The following is a 21,212-nucleotide window of genomic DNA, read 5'->3' as shown; positions in this document are numbered from 1 at the left end:
TAAAATGTTTAAAGCTTAACCAGATGGGTTTGTGGATAAGGTGGTCTACAATTTGTATGAAACATGTGAATTTATGGATTGCCTTGCATGTACATACATCTATGTAATTCTTGTAATGTTTCTAGTGCATTCATAGTTTGCATGTGTTGTTGGGGTGGGACTAAAATTTTGGGCATTAGTAGGAACATTGCATATGTTTATTCAATGGTAATGATAAGTAACAAGTGGATTCCAAAACTAATTCTTAACGTATAAGAGCAACTCCAAGGGGGATACCCATCTCCATCTCCATTAATGAATGACCATGGGCTTATAGATAGTCACTTTGGATGTTCATGGTGTATGCTTTCCACCCTTGCTACCCAAAAATTAATATTCATAAATATTTTCATATTTTTTTAATGTAACCTAAATTCCAAACGGTTTGAAGTTTTAATATTTTCAGTCACCTGTCTGAAATTTTTTACCTCCAAAAAGTGGAGTAGCCGTGCCTGGAGCTACCATTTGGGGTTGTGAAAATGCCGTGACCCAAAATGGATAGTGAGATGGGTTGTGCGTTGGAGTACGACCCAAATTGGCAGTTGAGAGCATGGTTTTAAATCTTGTCCGAGACCAAGACGACTTGTCCGATTCGTCCACCAATGAGACTGATAGACAAGTCATCTTAAACCTAATGTGTTTCTCAAAAGTTAGTCCTTGTTTTATTGTTGAACGAAACGGCTTAAATAAATCGGATGACTCGGTCTCGTTCATGACAAGATAAGACGTCAAAACAAGTTTTAAAACCATGATTGAGAGGGGATGGAGAGTGGGATAGGTTGTGAGTTGGATAATAGAGCGCGAGCTCTTCATGCAAAGAGGCAAAAAGCTTGATGTCAAGCAGTCAACCCCTCAATTTGCCACGTTCCACACTTTTTGGGGATTTTAAGGGTTTAGATATCATTGAATTTACAATACTTAAAAGTGATAAGTTACATAATTATGAATTCACTTAATAATCTACAACTTTAAGTTTTTTGCCAGATGGAAAATAATTTTAAATTCTAACATTTGATTAAAAAATTCTCATTAATATAGATAAATAAATCACTTCTAACGAGGTTAGAAGGTATTGAATTTGAAAATTATTTTTTAATGGGTCAGGATCCCTTGACTCCTAAGAATGAATCATGAAAAAAAACAATGATCCCAAACCTTTAAAGGGTTAGGATCATGTGTTTTTTTTCCATTAGTCATTCCTAAGAGTCAATGGATCCTTACCCTTTTAAATAGTGGTAAATTTCATAACTATGAAATCATGTTCACAAAAAACCAATCCATTTTAAAAAAGTCATGTGTTCATATACAATCCCAATTGTGTAAATGCAAAATCCAACTGTTGGGATTATCTTAGGGATTTGGAAGGCATTCTCTTTTATCTGGACTATTAGAATTCACATTAAACAGTCAAGATTGTCTTTGAACATATGAGTCTCCGGATCCTGGCCCTATAAAAATATTTTTAAAATCATTATTAAAATATTTAACAATTAATTATTGTAAGTATGGACAAATAAATCAATTTTGATGGGTTTACAGGATATTGAATTTAAAAATATAATATAATATAAATTTAAATAATCATGAATCCATATTCCATTCACAGTTAAAAAAAAACTTCATATTTAGGTATCCTTTGAGATAAAATTATTTTAAATTGTCACAATTAATAAAAATAATACTTGCTAATGTAGAAAATAAATTACTTTACTTGGGCTTAGAAGTAGCTAAATTTAAAGATTTTCAGCACTTATAAATTAAGTTATTAAAAAATCACACTCAGTAAAAATCAACTCACTGAAACATTTTTAATGAAAATTTAAAATTCTGAACAAATTAATCAAGAAATTATTCTCACCAATGTACACAAATCAATAAATTCTGATGTGGTTAGATATCGTTGAATTTAAAAATATTCAATAGTGCTAATTAACGAAGTTATGAATTTTTGCTCCCAAAAATCAAGTTATATAAAATTTTATTCTGATTGAAAATATTATTAGAATTATTGAAATTAATTGAAGAATCAATTCTCATGAATGTAGACTGCTAATTACCTTTTATCGGTCTAGAGATTCTGTTCATTGGAGAGAATTTTTTGAATGGTCTCTGTTCATTGTAGAGAATTTACACACAAAAGTACAATAACTCAGTTGTCTTTTTCACAAGTTATTTTAGCAAACAAATGAATATACTTAGTTGAACCGGCTCTGGCAGCACTGATAACAAAAGAGTGGCATGGCATGGCATGAGCGTAGCAACTGATCAAAGTCTTCACCAAGGTTCATTCTCCTCAAAGGAGTTGCCAATCATCCTCGCCTGGATGAGCATCTTCAATATCATCATCACTCGTGTTCTCCATCTCAAAGTTATCATTCCCATGGGTCCCATCCAAATTATGGATCAACACGTCGTCTTTGTTATGGACTTGCCTTGGTGGTTTGCGGGATTCAGTTACTGTGAACAATGGTGCACCATTTGATTGATCTGCAAGGTTGGAAGCTCGAGCACAAAAATCATCAAAATCATCTGCACAGCAATATATACATATATATGAGATTCCAGAGACAACATTGGCTTTTCGGCTGTTAACAAGAAAATAATTAAATCCAACGTCTATTACCTTTGTCTCGACAGTAGAAACCAATTGCCAAGGATGAATCAATCATGTCAAGGGGAAGGTACCGTACAGCACTGTGTGATAAATCAATAATTTATATATATATATTTAGATATGGAACTTATAATGAATACAAAATTGGTAATGATTCATGAATGATCACTTCTCTCTTTTCCAGCCAACTTACTTGCAGTGGTAAGATGAAGTATCAACCTCTAGATTATCCCTCCTGATATCAACCACCTACAACGATATTCCAAAGATGATGCCAGTCATACATGTCATCCACAAACAAAACAAAATGGTACTATAAAATCATAACAAAGACTTGGCTATACTTTATAAAAAGTCAGTCCTTCAAACTTTACTGCCAAACAATATTCATGCTACCACGAAAAATGAGAAAATGGGAATATACACGTATTAATGGAAGAGATTTTTCAATAGGGAAAAAGAAAAAGACAAAAACTGAAAAAAAAAAAATTACAAAGAAAGGAAAGCTATCCAAGTGGTCAAGATGACCTACCAAGGAGGCAGAAAGAATCAGAAAAACAAAAAAGAAAAATCACCACCACAATCCTCACAGAAGTCAGCGGCTAAAACACCCCCCCAGCATAGATGAGCAAAAGCTTAGACAACAACTCAACTATGGTTTTTTGCATCAATGAATGCCATCTAACACAAAATCCCCAGATAAGACCCCCCTTAATTCTAGACGATGATTAAGGCAGGACTGACCAAGCTACTGAAAAGGGTCGACACCAAGTGGTGAAGGGGGTCCAATATATGTGAAAAAGAGAGAAAAAAAATGACCCTAGATCTTACTAGTTAGCCTCAGACACAAAAGGCAACTCAAGACCAAATTTTCATATAAGAACTTTGATGTATATGAATAACTGGGCAGGAGAAATAATTTAAGAACATATGATACCGGTTGAACTTCATGCGGATCAAGATAGTAGGCGTTGTCATCTTGCATACCAACAATGTAAGTTGAGGCCCCTGGTTTCCCACCTAAGATGCCAAGGCTTTGAGGAAAAGTGAACGTTGCCCAAAGTGATGGGATATACCTGACGAAGTCCAAGAAATGAAGATTTAAGGCACTAGATTACATAACTGGTGCATGTCACAAGTAGTAGCATGTAACACGCAACATTACATTAAATGATATCAATGAGAATGTAATGAGTAAGAAGCTTTTGTGCAGTCTTCCAAACCATTTCTCCCTTAATACGAAACATTAATAAGGGTGAAAAAAGGAAAACAAAGATTTTTTATTTTTATTTTTAAGATTCATAGTTGACTTGATTTTCATACAGATAGTTGCACTTCCTCTCCCTATCGATTGAGTCAGGCTAAAGCTTCCTTCCTGAGCTCGAGAATCAGCTTTGCTTCTCTCTTTTATTTTATACCTCTATTAATATCTTTTTATTTGTATAGCACCCTGTTGGTGAACCTATTTTTTGTATTTTTATATTAAGAACTGGGCCCAAGCTTTATTATCTGTTATTATTTAGAGGACCAGCCACTTAAGTAACATGTGGGCCCCACATGGGAGATTGTATCACCCAATAATGGGCTGGTTGGTCAACTCGTGTTAGTTGATTAGTTGTTTTAATTTTAATGGTAATTTAAGCAGTTCACTTAATTTTGGGTTTTAGAGTTTTCTCTTCCAAGAACACAATATTTTGGCGGGTAAAAGAGAGACAATAAAGTTGGAGGGGCATTATAATTGGAAAAAGAGAGAAAAGGAAAGGTAATATATAAAGTTGTATGGGTATTCTTGAAAATGGGTAGAAGAAGAAAAACAAAAAAGTTGGAGGGATATTCTTAGTAAGAGAGAGGAGAAAAGACAATAAAGTTGAAAATTGTTCTCAACATAGATTATGAACTTCAATCCGAACCACTCTTTATGGGGGGCAACCATCTTGGGTTATTATATAAACTAGAGTTTGCCCGTGGTGTCCTCTTTGAAATTAAGGGGGTAAAAGTGAAAAAAATAAAATAAAGTTAAGGGGCATTATTAAAAAAAATTGAGATTAAGGGACAAAAGATGAAAAACAAAGTGGGTGAAAGGAGTAAAAGAGGAAATATAGAAAAATTAGAGGAGGTAAAAAGGAAAGGCAATAAAGTGACCCCCACAAAAATTGTAGTTGGATGGAAGTTTGCCCCTCACAAAATAGGCCCTACAGTTGTGTTTTATTATATAGATGTTATGTTGTTGTTGGAGGCAGGCATTGAATGAAAAATAAAAGATTTTTTCTAATTTCCCACTGATTGGAATCTCATTTGGTGTGAAATCATGTAAGTTATCTCTTTACCTCTTCCTAACCTCCTCTTCTTATTCTATTTCTCTGAGTTTTTTTGTTTTGATTTTAGTCCTAACCATCAAAGAGATCTGGTCGAACCCTTCACCTCCAACTAAACTCATTTGTTTCAGCCATAGTTCTCCCAAATACATTGCCGACTTCACAAATCAGGTATCACGCCAATAGCTATGTAGGAAAACAATAAAAAGGTTAACCCTTAGATCAAATGACCAATGAGTAAAACATTACAAACCTGGGATTGACTTTGTCAAGTCCAAGAACCAGCGGAACCAATAAAAGAATAGGAGTCCAACCACTTTGATCCTTGCAAAAGTCAGAGCAAAGTTTAGCAACATCTTCAATACAAACAACTGGGGCTCCACCTCGTTCCCCATCTTCATCACCAGAAACAATATAAACAGCCATTGATAAAAACTGGTTATCAGTCCGCTCTTGCTTAGATCGAGCAAGAGTTTCCCATGTGCGACACATGGCATAAGGGCCGACCCAAGAACCAGCAGCAAGGCCATAAACCTTTCCAGCTTGAAGAAGATTGTGTATGGAGAAAGCTGATGCCTTGGAATCACCAAAGAGCTCCAAAATCTCAATGTAATCTTTATCAAAAGGCTGCATTATAAACTAGGGACCATCAGCATCCCTACAAAATAAATTAAAGAGTCTCATCACTCTCTACATGTAACTGACGAGGTTTTTTTTTTCCAATAGGTAAAAGGTAAATTGTGTATCTATGACTCTCGAGTACAGCTTTCATCTTACCTTTTCCAAAGGCTTTCTCCATGATCTCCCTAATCGATGAATAACCAATGCCTAAAGCATAAGACAATAATTAATCGACTAAAGTACAACATTCTGGAACTTTGATAGAAATGCAACATGGTAAAGGAATGAACATAAGAGTTAAGTAGAACCAAAATCATGACCAAATCACCTGAAAATTAATGTGTTGCTTTATAAACATATATTTAAGGGTACAAAAGAAGCATTTTACCTGGGCAACAAGCATTTGACTACTTCTAAGCATGCAACCCCAATTGACATCACTGGTGAACTTCGAATCACCAAAAGCATCAAAACCTGTGGGTTAACAGAGTCCACTTCATTTCATCTGTGCCACTTTAATATGGACAAATTTGGATTGGTCAAATCAATTGAAAACATGGTTCAAAAAGTCTCAGATGATCCAATATAGGATGGCCCAATCAACATGGGATCAGCCATGGTGAGCCAAGATCCAGGTGTGAATCACGAATGACACTAGATCGACATAAGATAGTTCAGGATCGCAGTCACATAAAACACATGCTCAGAGATTTAAATTTTAACCTGAATTATCCAATCAGTGACCCCATTTATGAGGCCATCTTGACCCAAAATCAGCTTAATATGATGATTTAAATTTGTTACCATCAAATAAATACATGGCTTCTCTATGTTGCCACCCTCATATTTTTGTCCAAACTAAAACAATACAATTGGTAGGAAAGTTAAACTCACCCAACAGTGCTAAATTGTATTCAAAGAAATCCTCTAACATGGGTCAACAATTTCTACAATTCATATTTTCTTGGAGCAATCGCTTCACAACTCGCAGAAAATGTTAACTGCAAGAGAGCAAGGAAAGCTTTCGGTGTAGGAATGAGAACACAATGGCATTAGGGGCAAAAACATGCCAAATTAAAATTTAGGTTTAAATGTCATCAATTTTGTTACAAAAAATTAATGTATTTTGTAGATTTTTTATTTTCCTGATTAAAAAACAAATACTTTTCAGGGCTTTTACTTGGGCATCTTACCAATTGATCACATATGATCATTCCAGTACCATCTGAATCATCTGATTCAGATCAATCTTAGCCAGGAACAATACTAATCATGATTTTGAGACTTTGAACCATGTCAATCAAAGAAGCCTTTGTACAAAACTAACCTTTTCGATATGTCATCCATATCCTTGATGAGAAATCATGTGCGAATTCAGCTAATCCATTGCCATGAACATCTTCAGATGATTCTTCTGGTAGAATTTTATAGCATACACCAAGAAGCCATATTTCACTAGTTGAGCTAGAAATGCCAGTTTTGCTTGAACCTACTATGCACTCTTGAAGTCTCCTCATTGAACCACCAGCAACAACTCGCTTCAAAGCTGTTGTCCACCCATAGGTTCTACTGTTAGATGCTTTCTTGTCACAAATAGATGACTCACTGTATGTTTCAAAGATTGAGAAGGTAGATGCAAAAAAGCTTGACCATAAGGAGACCTTGGAAGACTTAGTGTCCCTAGTTTTTGGGTCAGAACTGTCAGATGTCAAATCTCTATTAGGATAATCAGTTGCAGATCCTGCACAAAATTTTGAAGCCGCAATCCTCTCAGGCAAGCCCTTCATCACCTAATTGTACATAAATGTACAATAATGGAGATGGTTCGTGGAAGCAAGCCAAGGAGTGAACTTTACCTGTAGATTAGAGATGAAAAAAATGAAGTGGAACTTATTCAAACTATGAGGTAAGGTGCCTGAAGATACATATATGAATTGAAACTAATAATGAAACATCATATTAACGGATGGAATAGAAAAATATGATCAATTAGTGGTGTTCAGTAGGCTACTTATTTGTTACACATTTTTAAGTGATGAGTCAACAGAGAATCATGATAATGCACCAGTTATTTCTTTTCTTACTTGTTGGCAATAATTGCACATCTTTGATACATTTCCCCAAGCCTAGGGAATGGTATTACAATCAACCAGAAATTTTGTTAAATCAAGTCAATGTTTTTTTTATTTACAAATTGGTGACAATATTTTCTAGAGGGTGAGAGTGTAGGATTGGGTAGACCCCAACCTCAGTTACATCAATTGAGTCAAATAAAGAATTACAAAGGAGAGTATTACAACCTCTAGCATCTTCCCCAACCAAACCTTACCCAAGGGGCACAGTTGCCCTGAAAGAAATAGAGGACATCTATGGATGAAAACCCAATTTTAGGGGACATCTAATAAATTATTAAGGATTAACTACAAACCATTAACAGTTAACCAAACTACATACCCCAACATGGCTTGCAAACCCAAACTTTGGTCCTAACATCAAAATCGAGTTAATTTGTCTGAATTGTCTTAGATGAAACCTTTCTGTACGTCTTAAAATGAACTTTAAACAATATTTTTATTTAAATATAATTATTTCTAAACTACAAATTAGATTGATAGATGCTCAACCACAAAATAATCATTTTATATATATTTTGATAAGTAAAAATATCTTATTAAAATAAGGGTCTGATTGAGATAACCAACCAAAGGAAATACAACTAAAACAGACTTACACCAACTAATTCTAAAAAATCGAACTATTATTTATAAACAGAGACAACTAACCACTAACAAAAAACCACCAATCAGTAATGAAAAACCACTAACAGCTAACCATTGCCAAAAATCATTGAACACAACTAATAACCATTATCTATCAACCATTTACCATCCACTAACTACTAAGTAATTACTACTTACAATTTATCATTGCCATTTTGCCAATAAACCATTAAACACTAATAAAAAAATCATTATCAGTAACGAGTAATTATTAACCAACTACTAACTACAAATCACTAACATCCAACCACTAACAACGAAACACTAACATCCAACTACTAATTATAAGTCAAATTATAAATTACTAAACATTAGCCACTAACAATTAATTTTTGATCTTTATTCATAAACCACTATCCCATAACCATAAACAATAAATCAATACCAATTAACTATAAAGGATAAACCTTCATCACTACACTAACAAGTAAAAACCAACCGTTGTCAATGAATAATTAAAAACTAACCATAAAACAGTAATCATTTATCAACAACTCAATAGAAATTATAAATTACTAGAAGGTGGCTTGTGCAAATGCACATGTATTAGATGAGCTTATCAGTAATTTAAAACATTGATTAAAGGTTTGTTAAGTATTATAAAAAGGATATTTCTGTAATTTTGAAAACGAACCAACATGATTCTAGGTTCGTGGGACGCAATTTTCTTGGCATTTTACCAAAATAACCCTGATTATATTAAGTTTAAATGTAAAGATGAGGGCATTTGTGGAATGCAAAATCTGTTGTCGAACCACTTCTACTTTGCCTTCTCTCATTATAGTAGTAAAGATAAATTACTAATCATTAACGACAATAATTTATCAATAAGGAATATGGATTAACCTCTAAAATCTAATCATAAACCATTATGTAAACAATAACCATCAACCACTAACCATTATCAATATCAATAACCAACCACTAACTTACTAATCACAACCAATAAACTATAAATCGAAAAATGTAAATAGTTAAGCAAAAAAAAACACAAACCAAGCACTAGAGATCATTAACTATAACTAGGAGGCATGTGCAAACACACGTATCAAAAGGGCTTATTTGTAACTTTGAAAACTAAGCAATGTGATTCTATGGTCGTGAATTTCAATTTTCTTGCTTTGTTACCAAAATGACCATGATTATATTAAATACAAAATAGAAGTGGGGGGGAGGGGGGCAATTGTGGGCACTCAAATTTTGGTGTCAAACCACTTCTACTACTCTCATTATAATAGTAAAGATACATAAATCATTTAATCATAAACCATGAATGATAACCATAACCTATGAATACCCCAAACTTTATTCTCTTTCTCCTTCTACCCTTTCCAATATTCCTCCTCCAATTTTATTGTCTTTCCTCTTCTCCCACCTTTCTTAATAATAACTCTCCAACTTTATTGTTTTTCCTCTTTTACCCCTAAACCCAAAAGAGGATGCCCGTGTTGTAGGCATGGGCAAACTCTAGTTGACTATAAGTTATAAATTATTAAGCCCAATACTTATGAACTATGAATTATGAACCACTAGCTAAATAAAAGTAAAACCCTAAACTCCTCAAATCATTAAAGCTCGTTCCTTACTTGACCCCTATAAACTTGGAACACTTGCCATAAAAATAATCAACTACTAATCATTAATCACTAAGCACTAACAAATGGATATGGAATCAGTCGACAGCCAGACATGAACAAAGCGAAGATGGGGATGGAGAAGAGGTTGTTACTACTTGAAGATCCATTCTGTAGTCATGGTTAAAGAAGTATGACATCTCTCTTACCAATGATTAAAAAATTTGATCGTTCAGGCGATGAAAATCTGATGGTTAAAGTAGGTAGGTGTGTTTCAAAAGAAAGAGTCCATTATTAGAGTGAGTTGGACATTCAAGGGTTCAAATCCTGAAAGTTGAGTTAATTATAACTTCAGTGATGGTTTCCATGAGAATTCACTCATTCTTCCGCTTCTTCCCCAAACTCCAAAAAGAAAAAGACAAAAAAAATAATAATCGAAGAAAACACTAAACCAAACAAAGAGATCTGATGAACAATATAAGTATCACTCATGTATCTTTAAACGAACATCTATCATATCATTTTAAACAAAAAAAAACTGTTATGAAACCCTAAATAATTATTCAAGAAACAAAATCGCCCAAAACTATATATAGTTTTTACTCAATAAAAACCCTAGAAACACACCCTACAAATTGAGACTCGAAGAGGCACTAAAAGAATACCTGATGAAGTTAATGGAGAGGACCAATCAGATCTGATCTGCAAAATTCTTAAACCAGATCTTAATTACATAAATCAAATAAGGGTATACCGATCTGCAAAACGAAGAAATTAACCAATGTTTGAGAGGTCGCGAAGATACCGTTTAGGAAGGAAGGATTTAGAAGATCATGAGAGAGAGAGTACCTGGTTCGATGAAGAGACTTGCGAGGTAGCACAGGAGGTTGAAATGTTTGTCGTCCGTTATCCGCAGGTTAAAGGGTTGATCGTACTTTGTTATCTGCGTATACGGGAGAAAGGGAGTTGGGTAGTTTAGCCTTCTTTTATTACAACGGATCATAACCTTTGTGAGTAGGAGGTTGAGAGAAGTAAAGAGTAGGGGTGCAAGTTAATTCGGTTCAAATCGAGAACCGACCAAAATCGTAAATTTTGGATTGATTTGATTCGGTTTTAACAGATAATGGTTCAATTTCGGGTTGAAAATATGAAGAACTGATGAATTCGGTTCGATTCTCGGTTCATCCCTAATATATAACCGAACCAAACTAAAAACCGAATGAATATTTAATTTAAAATAAAATATCAGATTTTATATAAGTTTTTTAAATTTTACAGAAACCCTAAACTCAGTATTTCATCTTTTCCCTCTCTCCCTCGTCTCTTGCAGCTAACCTGCGGCAGTAAGCTCAACTCTGGCGATCGGCGGTAGGTGTTTGACGGTCATCCCTCCCCTCTCTCTCTCTCTTGTGTGCGACTGGGCGGTGTGCGGCGTGAGGTGTGCTTGTGGGCTGCCTCTCAATTTGGCAGTCGGTGATTCATCTCTCTCTCTCTCTCATCTCTTGCGTGTGCGACTATGCGGCATGCAGCTATGGCTATGGGCTACCTCTCAACACCGGCGCCCTGCAGTTCATCGCTCTCTCTCTCTCATCTTTTGCATCGATTGTAGGTGGGCCTATAGAATGGCAAGTTGGATGGCAAGTAGCATGGCCTATAGGATGGCCGGTAGAATGGCCTGTAGAATGGCAAGTAGCATGGCCTATAGGATGGCCGGTAGAATGGCCTGTAGAATGGCTGGTAGGATGGCAAATAACATGGCAGGGAGCATGGCCTGTAGAATGGCCTATACGATGGCAGGTAGGATGGCCTTTAGAATGGCTTGTAGCATCCAAAATTCATTTTAAAATGCAATTTTTTTTATAATTAATTTGAAATGTTTTTGGCAACCCATGGAACCAAACCGAATTAAGTTCGGTTTGGTTCTATACTAATTCGGTTCGGTTTTGGTTTCAATATAATGAAACCGACCTTGGTCAGTTCGGTTCTAATTTTTCTCAAAATCGAACCAACCCGAACCAAGTTGCACCCCTAGTAAAGAGCATCACATTTACCTTGAAAATAATATTTTTAAAAAAGCTATCAATATGAGAAAAAAATTTGAGAATATGGAGATGTGGCTAACTTCCGATAAGGAGATGCGAGTATTTAAAAAAACATAATTTTTTTTTGAGTTTTGATTAGAATGGATGTTCCTGCGGAGTATCCCGTTGTTTGCTATTTTCGGGAAGGAAGATAAATTTATATTGAAAACCTTTCTTCTTAGAAAATGTAGGTATTTTTATACGGACAAGTGGACATAAGTATTGATTAAAGTCAATAGACGAGTGATGAGATATGACCATTTGAATGCAACGATGCCCTACCTCAAAAAAGAATACCTTCACGAAAATCACATTTTTTGAGAAGATTGTCAGTATTAGAAAACAAATCTAGGAATATAGAGACGTAACTAATGTCCATACAAACAAGTGGATATGAGGTATGAATTTGTTGATTAAATGGATAAGGAGCTAGGAACGTTAAAAAAAAACGTAAATTTTTTTGACTTTTCGACGAGAATGGGTGCTCATACAAAGTATCCTGTTATTTGTTATTTTCGGGAAAATAGGTACATTTGTATCAAAAATCTTTCTTATCGGGAAACATAGGTATTTTCAATATAAATGAGTGGACATAAGTTATAATTAAATCCAACAGACGAGTGACGAGATATGACCATTTGAATGCATCAATGTCTTGCTTTGAAAAAGGGATACCTTCACAGAAATCATGTTTTTCGAGAAAACTATCAGGAATTTTTTTGAGCTTTTGAAGAAAACGGGTGCTCAGATAAAGTATCCCATTGTTTGTCATTTTCAGGAAGGAAGATGAATCCATATAAAAATCTTCCTCATCGAGAAACATAGGTATTTTTTATATGGACGAGGAAACGTAGGTTATGATTAAATCTGACAGACAAGTGAGGAGATATGACCATTTAAATGCATTGGCATCTTGTCTCAGACAATGGATACTTTCATGGAGGTCACATTTTTTGGGAAAGATGACGATTTTCGTAAGAAAATTGAAGAACATGGAGACGTAGCTAACTTCCGTATGAACAAGTGGCTATAAGCTATAAATCCCTAGGATGAAAGGATAATGAGATACTAGTATTTAAAAAATGTAAAAAATTTCATTTTTTTCAATGATAACGAGTGCGTAGGTGAAGTATCCTGTTGTTTGCCATTTTCAGAAAGGAAGATGAATCCAAAAAAAAATCTCTGTTATCAGGAAACATACATATTTTCGATACGGACGAGTGGACATAAGTTACAATTAAATCCAATAGACAAGTGATGAGATATGAACATTTGAATGTATCGATGTCTTGCCTTGGAAAAAGGGATACCTTTACGGAAATCATGTTTTTCAAGAAGGATGTTTATCTCTGGGTTTAAATCCGGGAACATGGAGATGTAGCTAACTTTCTTATAGACGAGTGGGTATAAGCTACGAATTCGGAGGATGAATGAACATTGAGATACGAACGTTTAAAAAAACGTAATTTTTTTTGAATTTTCGACGAAAGCTACTCAGGCATAATATCCCATTGTTTGTCGTTTTCGGAAAGGAAGATGAATTCGTAAAACATCTTTCTTCTTAAGAAACGTAGATATTTTCAATACGGACAAGTGGGCATAGGTTACGATTAAATCAGACAGATGTGTGATGAGATATGACCATTTGAATGTATCGACGTCTAGCATAAAAATAAAGGATACCTATACAAAAAAAAAAGTTCTGGAAGGATATCGATCTCTAAGATAAAATCTAGGAATATGGAGACATACCTACCTTCCGTAAGGACAAGTGGGTATAAGCTACTAATGCATAGGATGAACAGATAATGAGATACAAGCATTTAAAAAAGCATAAAATATTTTGAGTTTTTGACGAGAATGGGTGCTCGGGCAAAGTATTCTGTTGTTTTCTATTTTTGGGAAGGAAGATGAATCCGTATAAAAAATCTTCTTACTCGAGAAATGTAGGTATTTTTGATAAAGAAGAGTAGGCGTAAGTTACAATTAAATTTGAGAGACGGGTGATGAAATATTGACCATTTGAATGCATCAATGTCTTGCTTTGAAAAAGGGATACCTTCATGGAAATCAAGTTTTTTGTGTAGGATACCAGTCCTTGGGATAAAATCCCAGAACATGGAGACATAGCTAACTTATGTATGGACAAATGGGTATAAGCTACGAATCTGCAGGATGAACGGACAATGAGATACGAGCGTTTAAAAACAATGTAAAAAAATTCGAGTTTTAGACGAGAATAGGTGCTCGAGCGAAATATCCCGTCGTTTGCCATTTTCGGGAAGGAAGATGAATCTGTACAAAAAAGCATAGATTACGATTAAATCCGATAGACAGATGATGAGATATGACTATTTGACTGCATCGATGTCTTGCCTCAAAAAAGGGATACTTTCATGGAAATCATATTTTTTGGGAAGGAAGCATTTGAATGCATCGATGACCATTTGAGTCCGATGTCTTGTGGGTCTCAGATAAAAAATCCTAGGACATGAAAATGTAGCTAACGTCTGTATGGACATGTGGATATATGATATGAATTGGTTGGATGAACAGGCAAGTAGATACGAGCTTTTCAAAAAGAAAAACTTTTTGAGATTTTGATGAGGATGGTACTCACGTGGAGTATCTCGTTGTTCGTTGTTTTCAGGAAGGAATATAAATCCAGAACGAAAATCTTTCTTCTTAGGAAGCACATGTATTTTCTATACGGACAAATAGACGATAGTTAAGATTAAATCCCATTAATTTAACTTGAAAAACTATGCTCAGTTAACGTAGCAAGTGTATAGAACCATATATTTTTTCTTTGAGATACACAAGGAAAAGTCTACGATTCTGTGCACTTGCCACATCAATCAAGTAAAGACTGTGTATGTTTTTTCAACTCATTTTATCATTAGTCATTAACAAAACTCCTATATTATCACAAATTTAAAACTTATTATATTCACTTAAACTTCGGCCATATGATTAGAGATGATCCACAACACCAATATTTTATGGAACCAATCTAGGGCTGGCAATGATTTGAAATATACCCAATGTTTGAACCAATCTAATCCAAAAAAACATAAAAAATCGAATTTTCGATCAGATTCGAATTGAAATCTTAGATCCGATATAATTTCATATAAATACATATAGATAAAAGGTATAGTCTTTTTGGTTTCCCTCTCTATATTTGAAGTTGAAAAGTGGATTTTTTTTTTAATTTTTTGAACATTGATAATTTAAAAAGAAGGCATGTGTTCAGATCAAATCAATTGGTTTCGGATTAAAGATGAAATGAAACGGATTTGATTTTGTTAACATATTCATTAATTGGATCGGGTACATGTTTAAAAAATTTTGAATCAGTATTGGAGTGGTATTGATCCAATATCAAATAAATCTGTTTCCAACCCTAAACCAATCCAAACGAGTCAATTCATAAACTTAGGTGAGTCAATTAAATTTTTTTTGTTTACTTTTTATAAAAATTGGCATATAGCCTTTTTTGTAAATAACTCTTTATGAGTACGATAAAAACTGAAATTATTAACTAATGAGCGTTGGGCACAGTGGCCAAGGCAACCCTCCAAAAAGAGAAAGGTCTTCAGTTCAAGTCCCTTCGTTGGCCATCCATAGAAATTTTTCCCTATTTACCTAATATGTGTGGTTTGTGGGGTATTGCATGTAGGAGTGCTACTTGGTTCGGGTTGGTTTGGTTTAGAGCAAAATCAAAACTAAACTGAACCAACTCGACCAAGGTCGATTCCATTAAATGGGAACCAGAACTGAACTGAATTGGTCTAGAATCGAACCAACCCAAACTGACCTTAATTCGGATCCATGGGTTGCCAAAAAAAAGTTATTTTTTTACACAAATTTATCAATAAAATTATGGAAATAAGTACATAAAGTAACATTCGTCCCCAAAAAAATAACATTTTCGGATTGTTTGAGGAATCGAATTTCTAGAAAGATGAGTCTAAATTTCTGTCAAATTGGTTGCTTTCAGAAGCAGGTTGAGAATGACCAACTTCATTATGCCAAACACATGAAGATTATGAGATCACATAAAGATTAGATTAATTTCACACGCAAAAAAATAAAAAGACTAGATTTCCAGATATCATCTAAAAAATCAATTTTTCTCCAAAACTACAAAACCAATACCCAAAACAAAATGGGTTTCCATTAATCTCTTCCACAACAAAATAAGTTTATAAAAATGAATCTAATTTGTGATATTTGAGAGATTGGGTTCACTTACAGGGGAGATTGGGAGCTTCTTTGGATCAGTTGGTTTCATTTTGGTTCTCAACAAAATCAGTAGACCCTTTCTGTTCATTAACTATTTATACATTTCTTTCACATTAAAGTGTAAAAAAAAAATTCAGAAAACAGAACTTCTGAATTTGAGGAATGACAGAGAAGATTCAATTCTGCTTAGATAGAGAGATGAGGGATAACTGAAAACGCCCTCGATCCGTCGGTTGCAGATCCTCTTTTTTGGTGTTTGGGAGTCGTCCCCTAATTTCACGGTCTAGGAACCGAATCATAACTCTAAAAAGATAAATAATACTAATCTACAAAAAAGAAATTATGGGTCTGGGGATCACGTTACGGGATTGGAAGGCCTTAGGTACCAATCCCGCTCAACAAATGCCGGTATCTATTTTTTTCAAAAATTACATTGCTAAAAAATGACCTAAGCAATATAAAAAAAAAAAAACTAGTTTACCTAGATGATTGCGACGGTTGATTCCCTCAGAACTGGCGGAGTACGTTCCTCGTATGAGTTTTTCTGCTTGTGTTTCCATCACCAGATCCGCTTTCAATATTTGAGATGAGGTATTCTCCTCCTAGATATGAATATTTTCTAGATGTTCTAGGTGTTTTGAAGATTTCTGGATGTTTTTTTTTTTGTTGAAGATTTCTATGTGTTTTTTGAGTAAAAAATGGGGTTTGGGTGTTAGGTAGGGACTTAGGGCTTCAGATTTAGTATTTTAGGAAGGCTGGGGAGAGTTTTTGGTATCTCTTTCCTAGGGTTTTTCTTGACCTGCGAGATTAGGTTATGGAAGTTCTTTTTTATAAAGTTTTTTGGAGTTTTTCAGTTTGACTAGGTCTCTTAAGATAATGATAATTAGGGTTTTGAATTAGGATTTTAATTCTTACGTATAATGACTATTTTTAAGTTTTTTTGGAGAAATCCCTTAATTATACTTTTAATTCTTTGGGACCCCAGATGGAGGGGTCTTTTAATAAATATCATGTGGGCCCCCACTTAAATAAGTGGGCCACCACTTAAAATTTGGCTCATGGGCTTGAATTGATTGATTTTATTTGTTCAGATTTTTAATTCAATTTATTAAAATTCACTTTACGTTAATTAATGTTTTAATTATTAATTTCGAAATTTTAAATTTTTAGGATTGAAAAATTACTATTTTGCCCTCAAAAAGGACTTTTGTTTTGAGAGGTTGTTTTCGTTGTTTTGAAATGTTTTGAAATCAGTTTTTCGTAAGGAATTCAATGAGAGTATCAGTTTGTATAACTTATGGGTTTTTTTTGCATGAAATGGTTGACCCTATGAGGGCGTTTTGATAATTTTGTTAAATTTTGTGAAAATTTACGAAATGGTTTATTTGGTTTGAATTTGTTGTTTTGTGTTCGAAAAGATTTTCCTAAGAGTAATGTAGGCTCTAAGGATGTTTTGATGTTGGGGGTATTTTGATAATTTAATTTTGGTAATTTTTCTCGTAAAGCTTATTTTTGTCTCAAAATGATGATTTCTATGTTTTTGAGTTATATTTTCTTAGCGTAATGTGATTTTTAAAGTTTTGCTTATTTAAAATACCTCATTCGAATTTCTGAAATATATCTAGTAACAAATAAAAAAATATTTAAATATTCATCTATCATTGGAAACCGTCGCAATTGAGTTGACGAGTTGATTAATCAGGCAAATGCGAAAATGGGGTGTCTACAGATGCTCCTCTTTGGCAAAGGGTTGTAATAAATTAGATAGCAAATCTACTTTGATAGATAGTGTGATATCTGAATGCCAAAGCTAGTGACAGTTCATTTTGCAGTTTGATTTAGCAATTTGTTGGAACGTTCGAATCCTTGAGGGTAAAACTCTTTCCGAATTAAAAGTAGTCAGGTCCTCAAGTGCAAGTTCTCATTAACGATATCAGATCCTTGAATTTTAGAAAATTCTCCATGACTAAATGAACAAATGTGCAAGTGTGTGCACTTGAAATCTAAGATAAATCTCAGAGGATCTGAGTAAAATCTAAGCAAAAACTGAGTAAGATCTGAGCAAAATCTGAGTAAATCCTCGATGATATCTGAGCAAAATTCGAGAAAATCCTTGGCTGTGTTTGGCTAAGAAAAATCCGAGAAAACACTCGGTGGTATCTGGTTAAGCAAAATCTGAGAATACCTTTGGTGATGTCTGGCCCCCTCGGTGGTGTATGAACAAAATTCGAGAAAACCCTCGACGATGTCTGGCTGAGCAAAATTTCAGAAAATTCGAGAAAGCCTTCGAAGGTGTTTGAGCAAAATTCGTGAAAATCCTCGACGGCGTTTAGTTGAGCAAAATCCGAGAAAACCCTCAACGATGTCTAACTGGGCAAGATCCGAGAAAATCCTTGACGGTATGAATCTGAAAAAGAATGGATAACTTTGGGAATGAATGAATGAATTTGAAAAAGAATGAATGAATATAGGAAAAATAAATGAATCTAGGAAAGAATAAATAAATCTGGGAGTTCTACTCTACCTACTCGGGGTGAAAGAGTAATGAACTATTTTGAGGAGTCCTACTCTACTTACTCGGGGTGAAAGAGTAATGAACTTTTTTCTAGGCAAAACCAAATATGAGATCAGAATGCTTCTCTTTGAACCTCAAGATTTTTCAAAGATTTTATGAATTTTTTTTACTTCCCTTAAACTTCAAGGGTTTTCAAAAAATTGATATTAAGAGGATAACCTTAAATTCAGAGTTTCTATTATCCTTTAAGATTAACATTAATTAAGCTTCAGAACAAAATGCCCCTAGTTTGATAGAAAACATTGCATTGGGGACAATTGAACTCAATTTGGAAAAGACTGTCCTTAGTATAAAGGGAAAAACTACACGCTTTAAAAAAAAAATGCCCCTTATTTTGAAGGTTTGAAATCTTTGATTACCACAAGCGCAATAAAGATTTAACTTTTACTTTTGATTTTTTACATTGAAGATTTTGAGTCAGGCTCAAGGGAACAAAATACTTCCTTTTAGAATCCACCCTTCTCTCTCTTGGTTCACTTAAGGAAGTGAAAATTTTCAAATCAATCATGAATAATATACTCGTGGCTTCTGAGTCTTTACCTAGTTTAAGTTGGGTATTAGAACTTGGTCATTTGGATGTCTGATATTTTGATTTAGACCATCCTTCTAGCTTTTCAACTCAACGGGAATTTTCTTTTGTTGCTTTAACTTTTGCCTATATTGCCCTTTTAGATTTTCAATCTAGTAAACATGCTCTAGCTTTTGCCTTACTAGATTGCCTTTTTAAGTTCTCTATCTAACGATCTTATAATTTTTCATTTTTGCTCTGATTGTTGCCAAGGTCATCATTTCAGATTTTCAACATTGCGAGCTTACCTAAATTTTTGCCTAAGTCGCCCTTTCGGGTTTTCAACTTAGTATGCTTTTTTCTTTGTTCTAATTGTTGCCAAGGTTGTCCTTTCAGATTTTTAACCTTGCGAGCTTGTCTTTAATTTTTGCTTAAGTCGTCCTTTTGGATTTTCAACTTAGTAGGTCCCATTTTTTTTTTCTTTTTCTTTTAAACTTCTGGAGTTACTATCTGATCACGCTTTGTTACATTCCTTTTTCACACGGTACTTAGGAAGACTTTTCATGGGTAAGCTTAGGATTGGACATAAAAATAAAGGAATTTTGAGGCTCAAAAAACCCGAATGCCCCTTGTGTGGCATTTCTTTTAATCTTTTTCTTTTTCTTTGAATTTTCTTTCCCATTTTGACAATAACTCTTTTTTGAATATTTTCTTTGTCTTTTTATGAGGGAATATATATTTTTATTTTGATGTGGTCGGGCTTGAAGTAACTTCTCAAGTTGCCTATGTACCCCAGAATTTTGGGATCAGACAAAAATGTAGTTCGAATTTTCCCTCCCCTAGGTTGGATAATCGGGCTGGGAAAGAAAAATGCATTTTTTTAAAAAGGCTGCAAAGGACTGAGAAATGAGATATTGAACTGGATAACAGAAAATTGATTTGGCCGAAGATGGCCTCCTTAAATGTAGTACCGCTTGATTTGGTCAATGTTTATTGGTTCTGATAATTCAATTCCATCATGATCTTGAAATCTGACGACTTTTTCAAGTAGTATTTCTTTAATGAATGAATCTCTCCTATTGGGTTCAGACTTCCTCTTGTGGCTGAGGGGGGGTGTTCAATTTTCTTTGATTTATAAGTGGCGAACTTTGACCTTTTTGTCAAACGTACGAGTGACTCTTCTCTGATAAATTTACACGTGGTGCAGAACTTTAAGTTGTTTTTATTCAGTCAAGTTTAGTTTTTTGTACCCATGATGGACCCAGTCTGTCTTTGACAACTGACTTTCCAATAAAACCCTAAGAGACGGGATTTCCATTTCAATTGGTAAGATTGCTCCCATACCATATATTAGGGAGTAGGGAGTGGTTCTAGTGGAAGATCAAATTGAAGTGTGATATACCTCTAATGCGAATGATAACTTCTCTAACCAATCCTGATGCAATTGACACATTTTCCCGATGATTGTCTTAAGATTTTTACTAGCTGTTTCAACATCTCCATTAGTCTGAGAACGTAGAGAAATGATTTGTGATGCCAGATCTTGAACTTTGAATATAGAGTAATAACCTCAACTTTGAAGTGTGATCCATTATAAGAGATCAATTTCAAAGGTACCCCCACATCGGCTGATGATATGTGTTTGAATGAACTTTGCAACTCGAAATGTAGTGAGGATAGCGTTGATACATTTTGTAACATTTCTATCGATATTTTCATTTCATCGAGTGAATATTTATTCCGTGTTAAACAATACTTAAACTTGCACTTAACATATCCTCATAGGATCACGCGAACAAGTCTTTTGAAATTTCTGAGTAAATTCATTATCCTCTTGTGTTCTTCTGTTTGAATTTC

At 34.3% G+C, this 21,212-nt stretch overlaps 1 protein-coding gene across 4 annotated transcripts; it reads right to left on the bottom strand.

Annotated features, from left to right (window-relative positions):
- Nucleotides 1-2,069: 2,069 nt before the first annotated feature.
- Nucleotides 2,070-10,954, bottom strand: LOC147381481 (cysteine protease ATG4B-like). 4 transcript variants are annotated; one of them, XM_086430362.1, is made up of 11 exons: nucleotides 10,793-10,953; nucleotides 10,609-10,701; nucleotides 7,251-7,445; nucleotides 6,917-7,135; nucleotides 5,978-6,063; nucleotides 5,746-5,796; nucleotides 5,222-5,595; nucleotides 3,591-3,729; nucleotides 2,847-2,902; nucleotides 2,663-2,733; nucleotides 2,070-2,568 (listed from the first exon to the last, which is right to left on the bottom strand). In XM_086430362.1, exons 4-11 carry the CDS (start codon nucleotides 7,104-7,106, stop codon nucleotides 2,333-2,335), a joined length of 1,203 nt encoding a protein of 400 aa, XP_086286488.1. In that variant the 5' UTR covers nucleotides 7,107-7,135; nucleotides 7,251-7,445; nucleotides 10,609-10,701; nucleotides 10,793-10,953; the 3' UTR covers nucleotides 2,070-2,332. The 4 variants fall into 4 exon arrangements, 3 of the variants coding, with proteins under 3 accessions (XP_086286488.1, XP_086286487.1, XP_086286490.1); XM_086430361.1 differs by having other exon boundaries at nucleotides 6,917-7,445; XR_015174528.1 differs by having other exon boundaries at nucleotides 2,546-2,568; nucleotides 3,641-3,729; nucleotides 6,917-7,445; nucleotides 10,793-10,954.
- Nucleotides 10,955-21,212: the final 10,258 nt, after the last annotated feature.

The sequence above is a fragment of the Akebia trifoliata genome, unplaced genomic scaffold, assembly GCF_017979445.1.
Source record: "Akebia trifoliata isolate Shusen 1 unplaced genomic scaffold, ASM1797944v1 Contig00401_ERROPOS105446, whole genome shotgun sequence".
Lineage (NCBI taxonomy): Eukaryota > Viridiplantae > Streptophyta > Magnoliopsida > Ranunculales > Lardizabalaceae > Akebia > Akebia trifoliata.
This window is presented reverse-complemented; position numbering and strand designations above follow the sequence as displayed.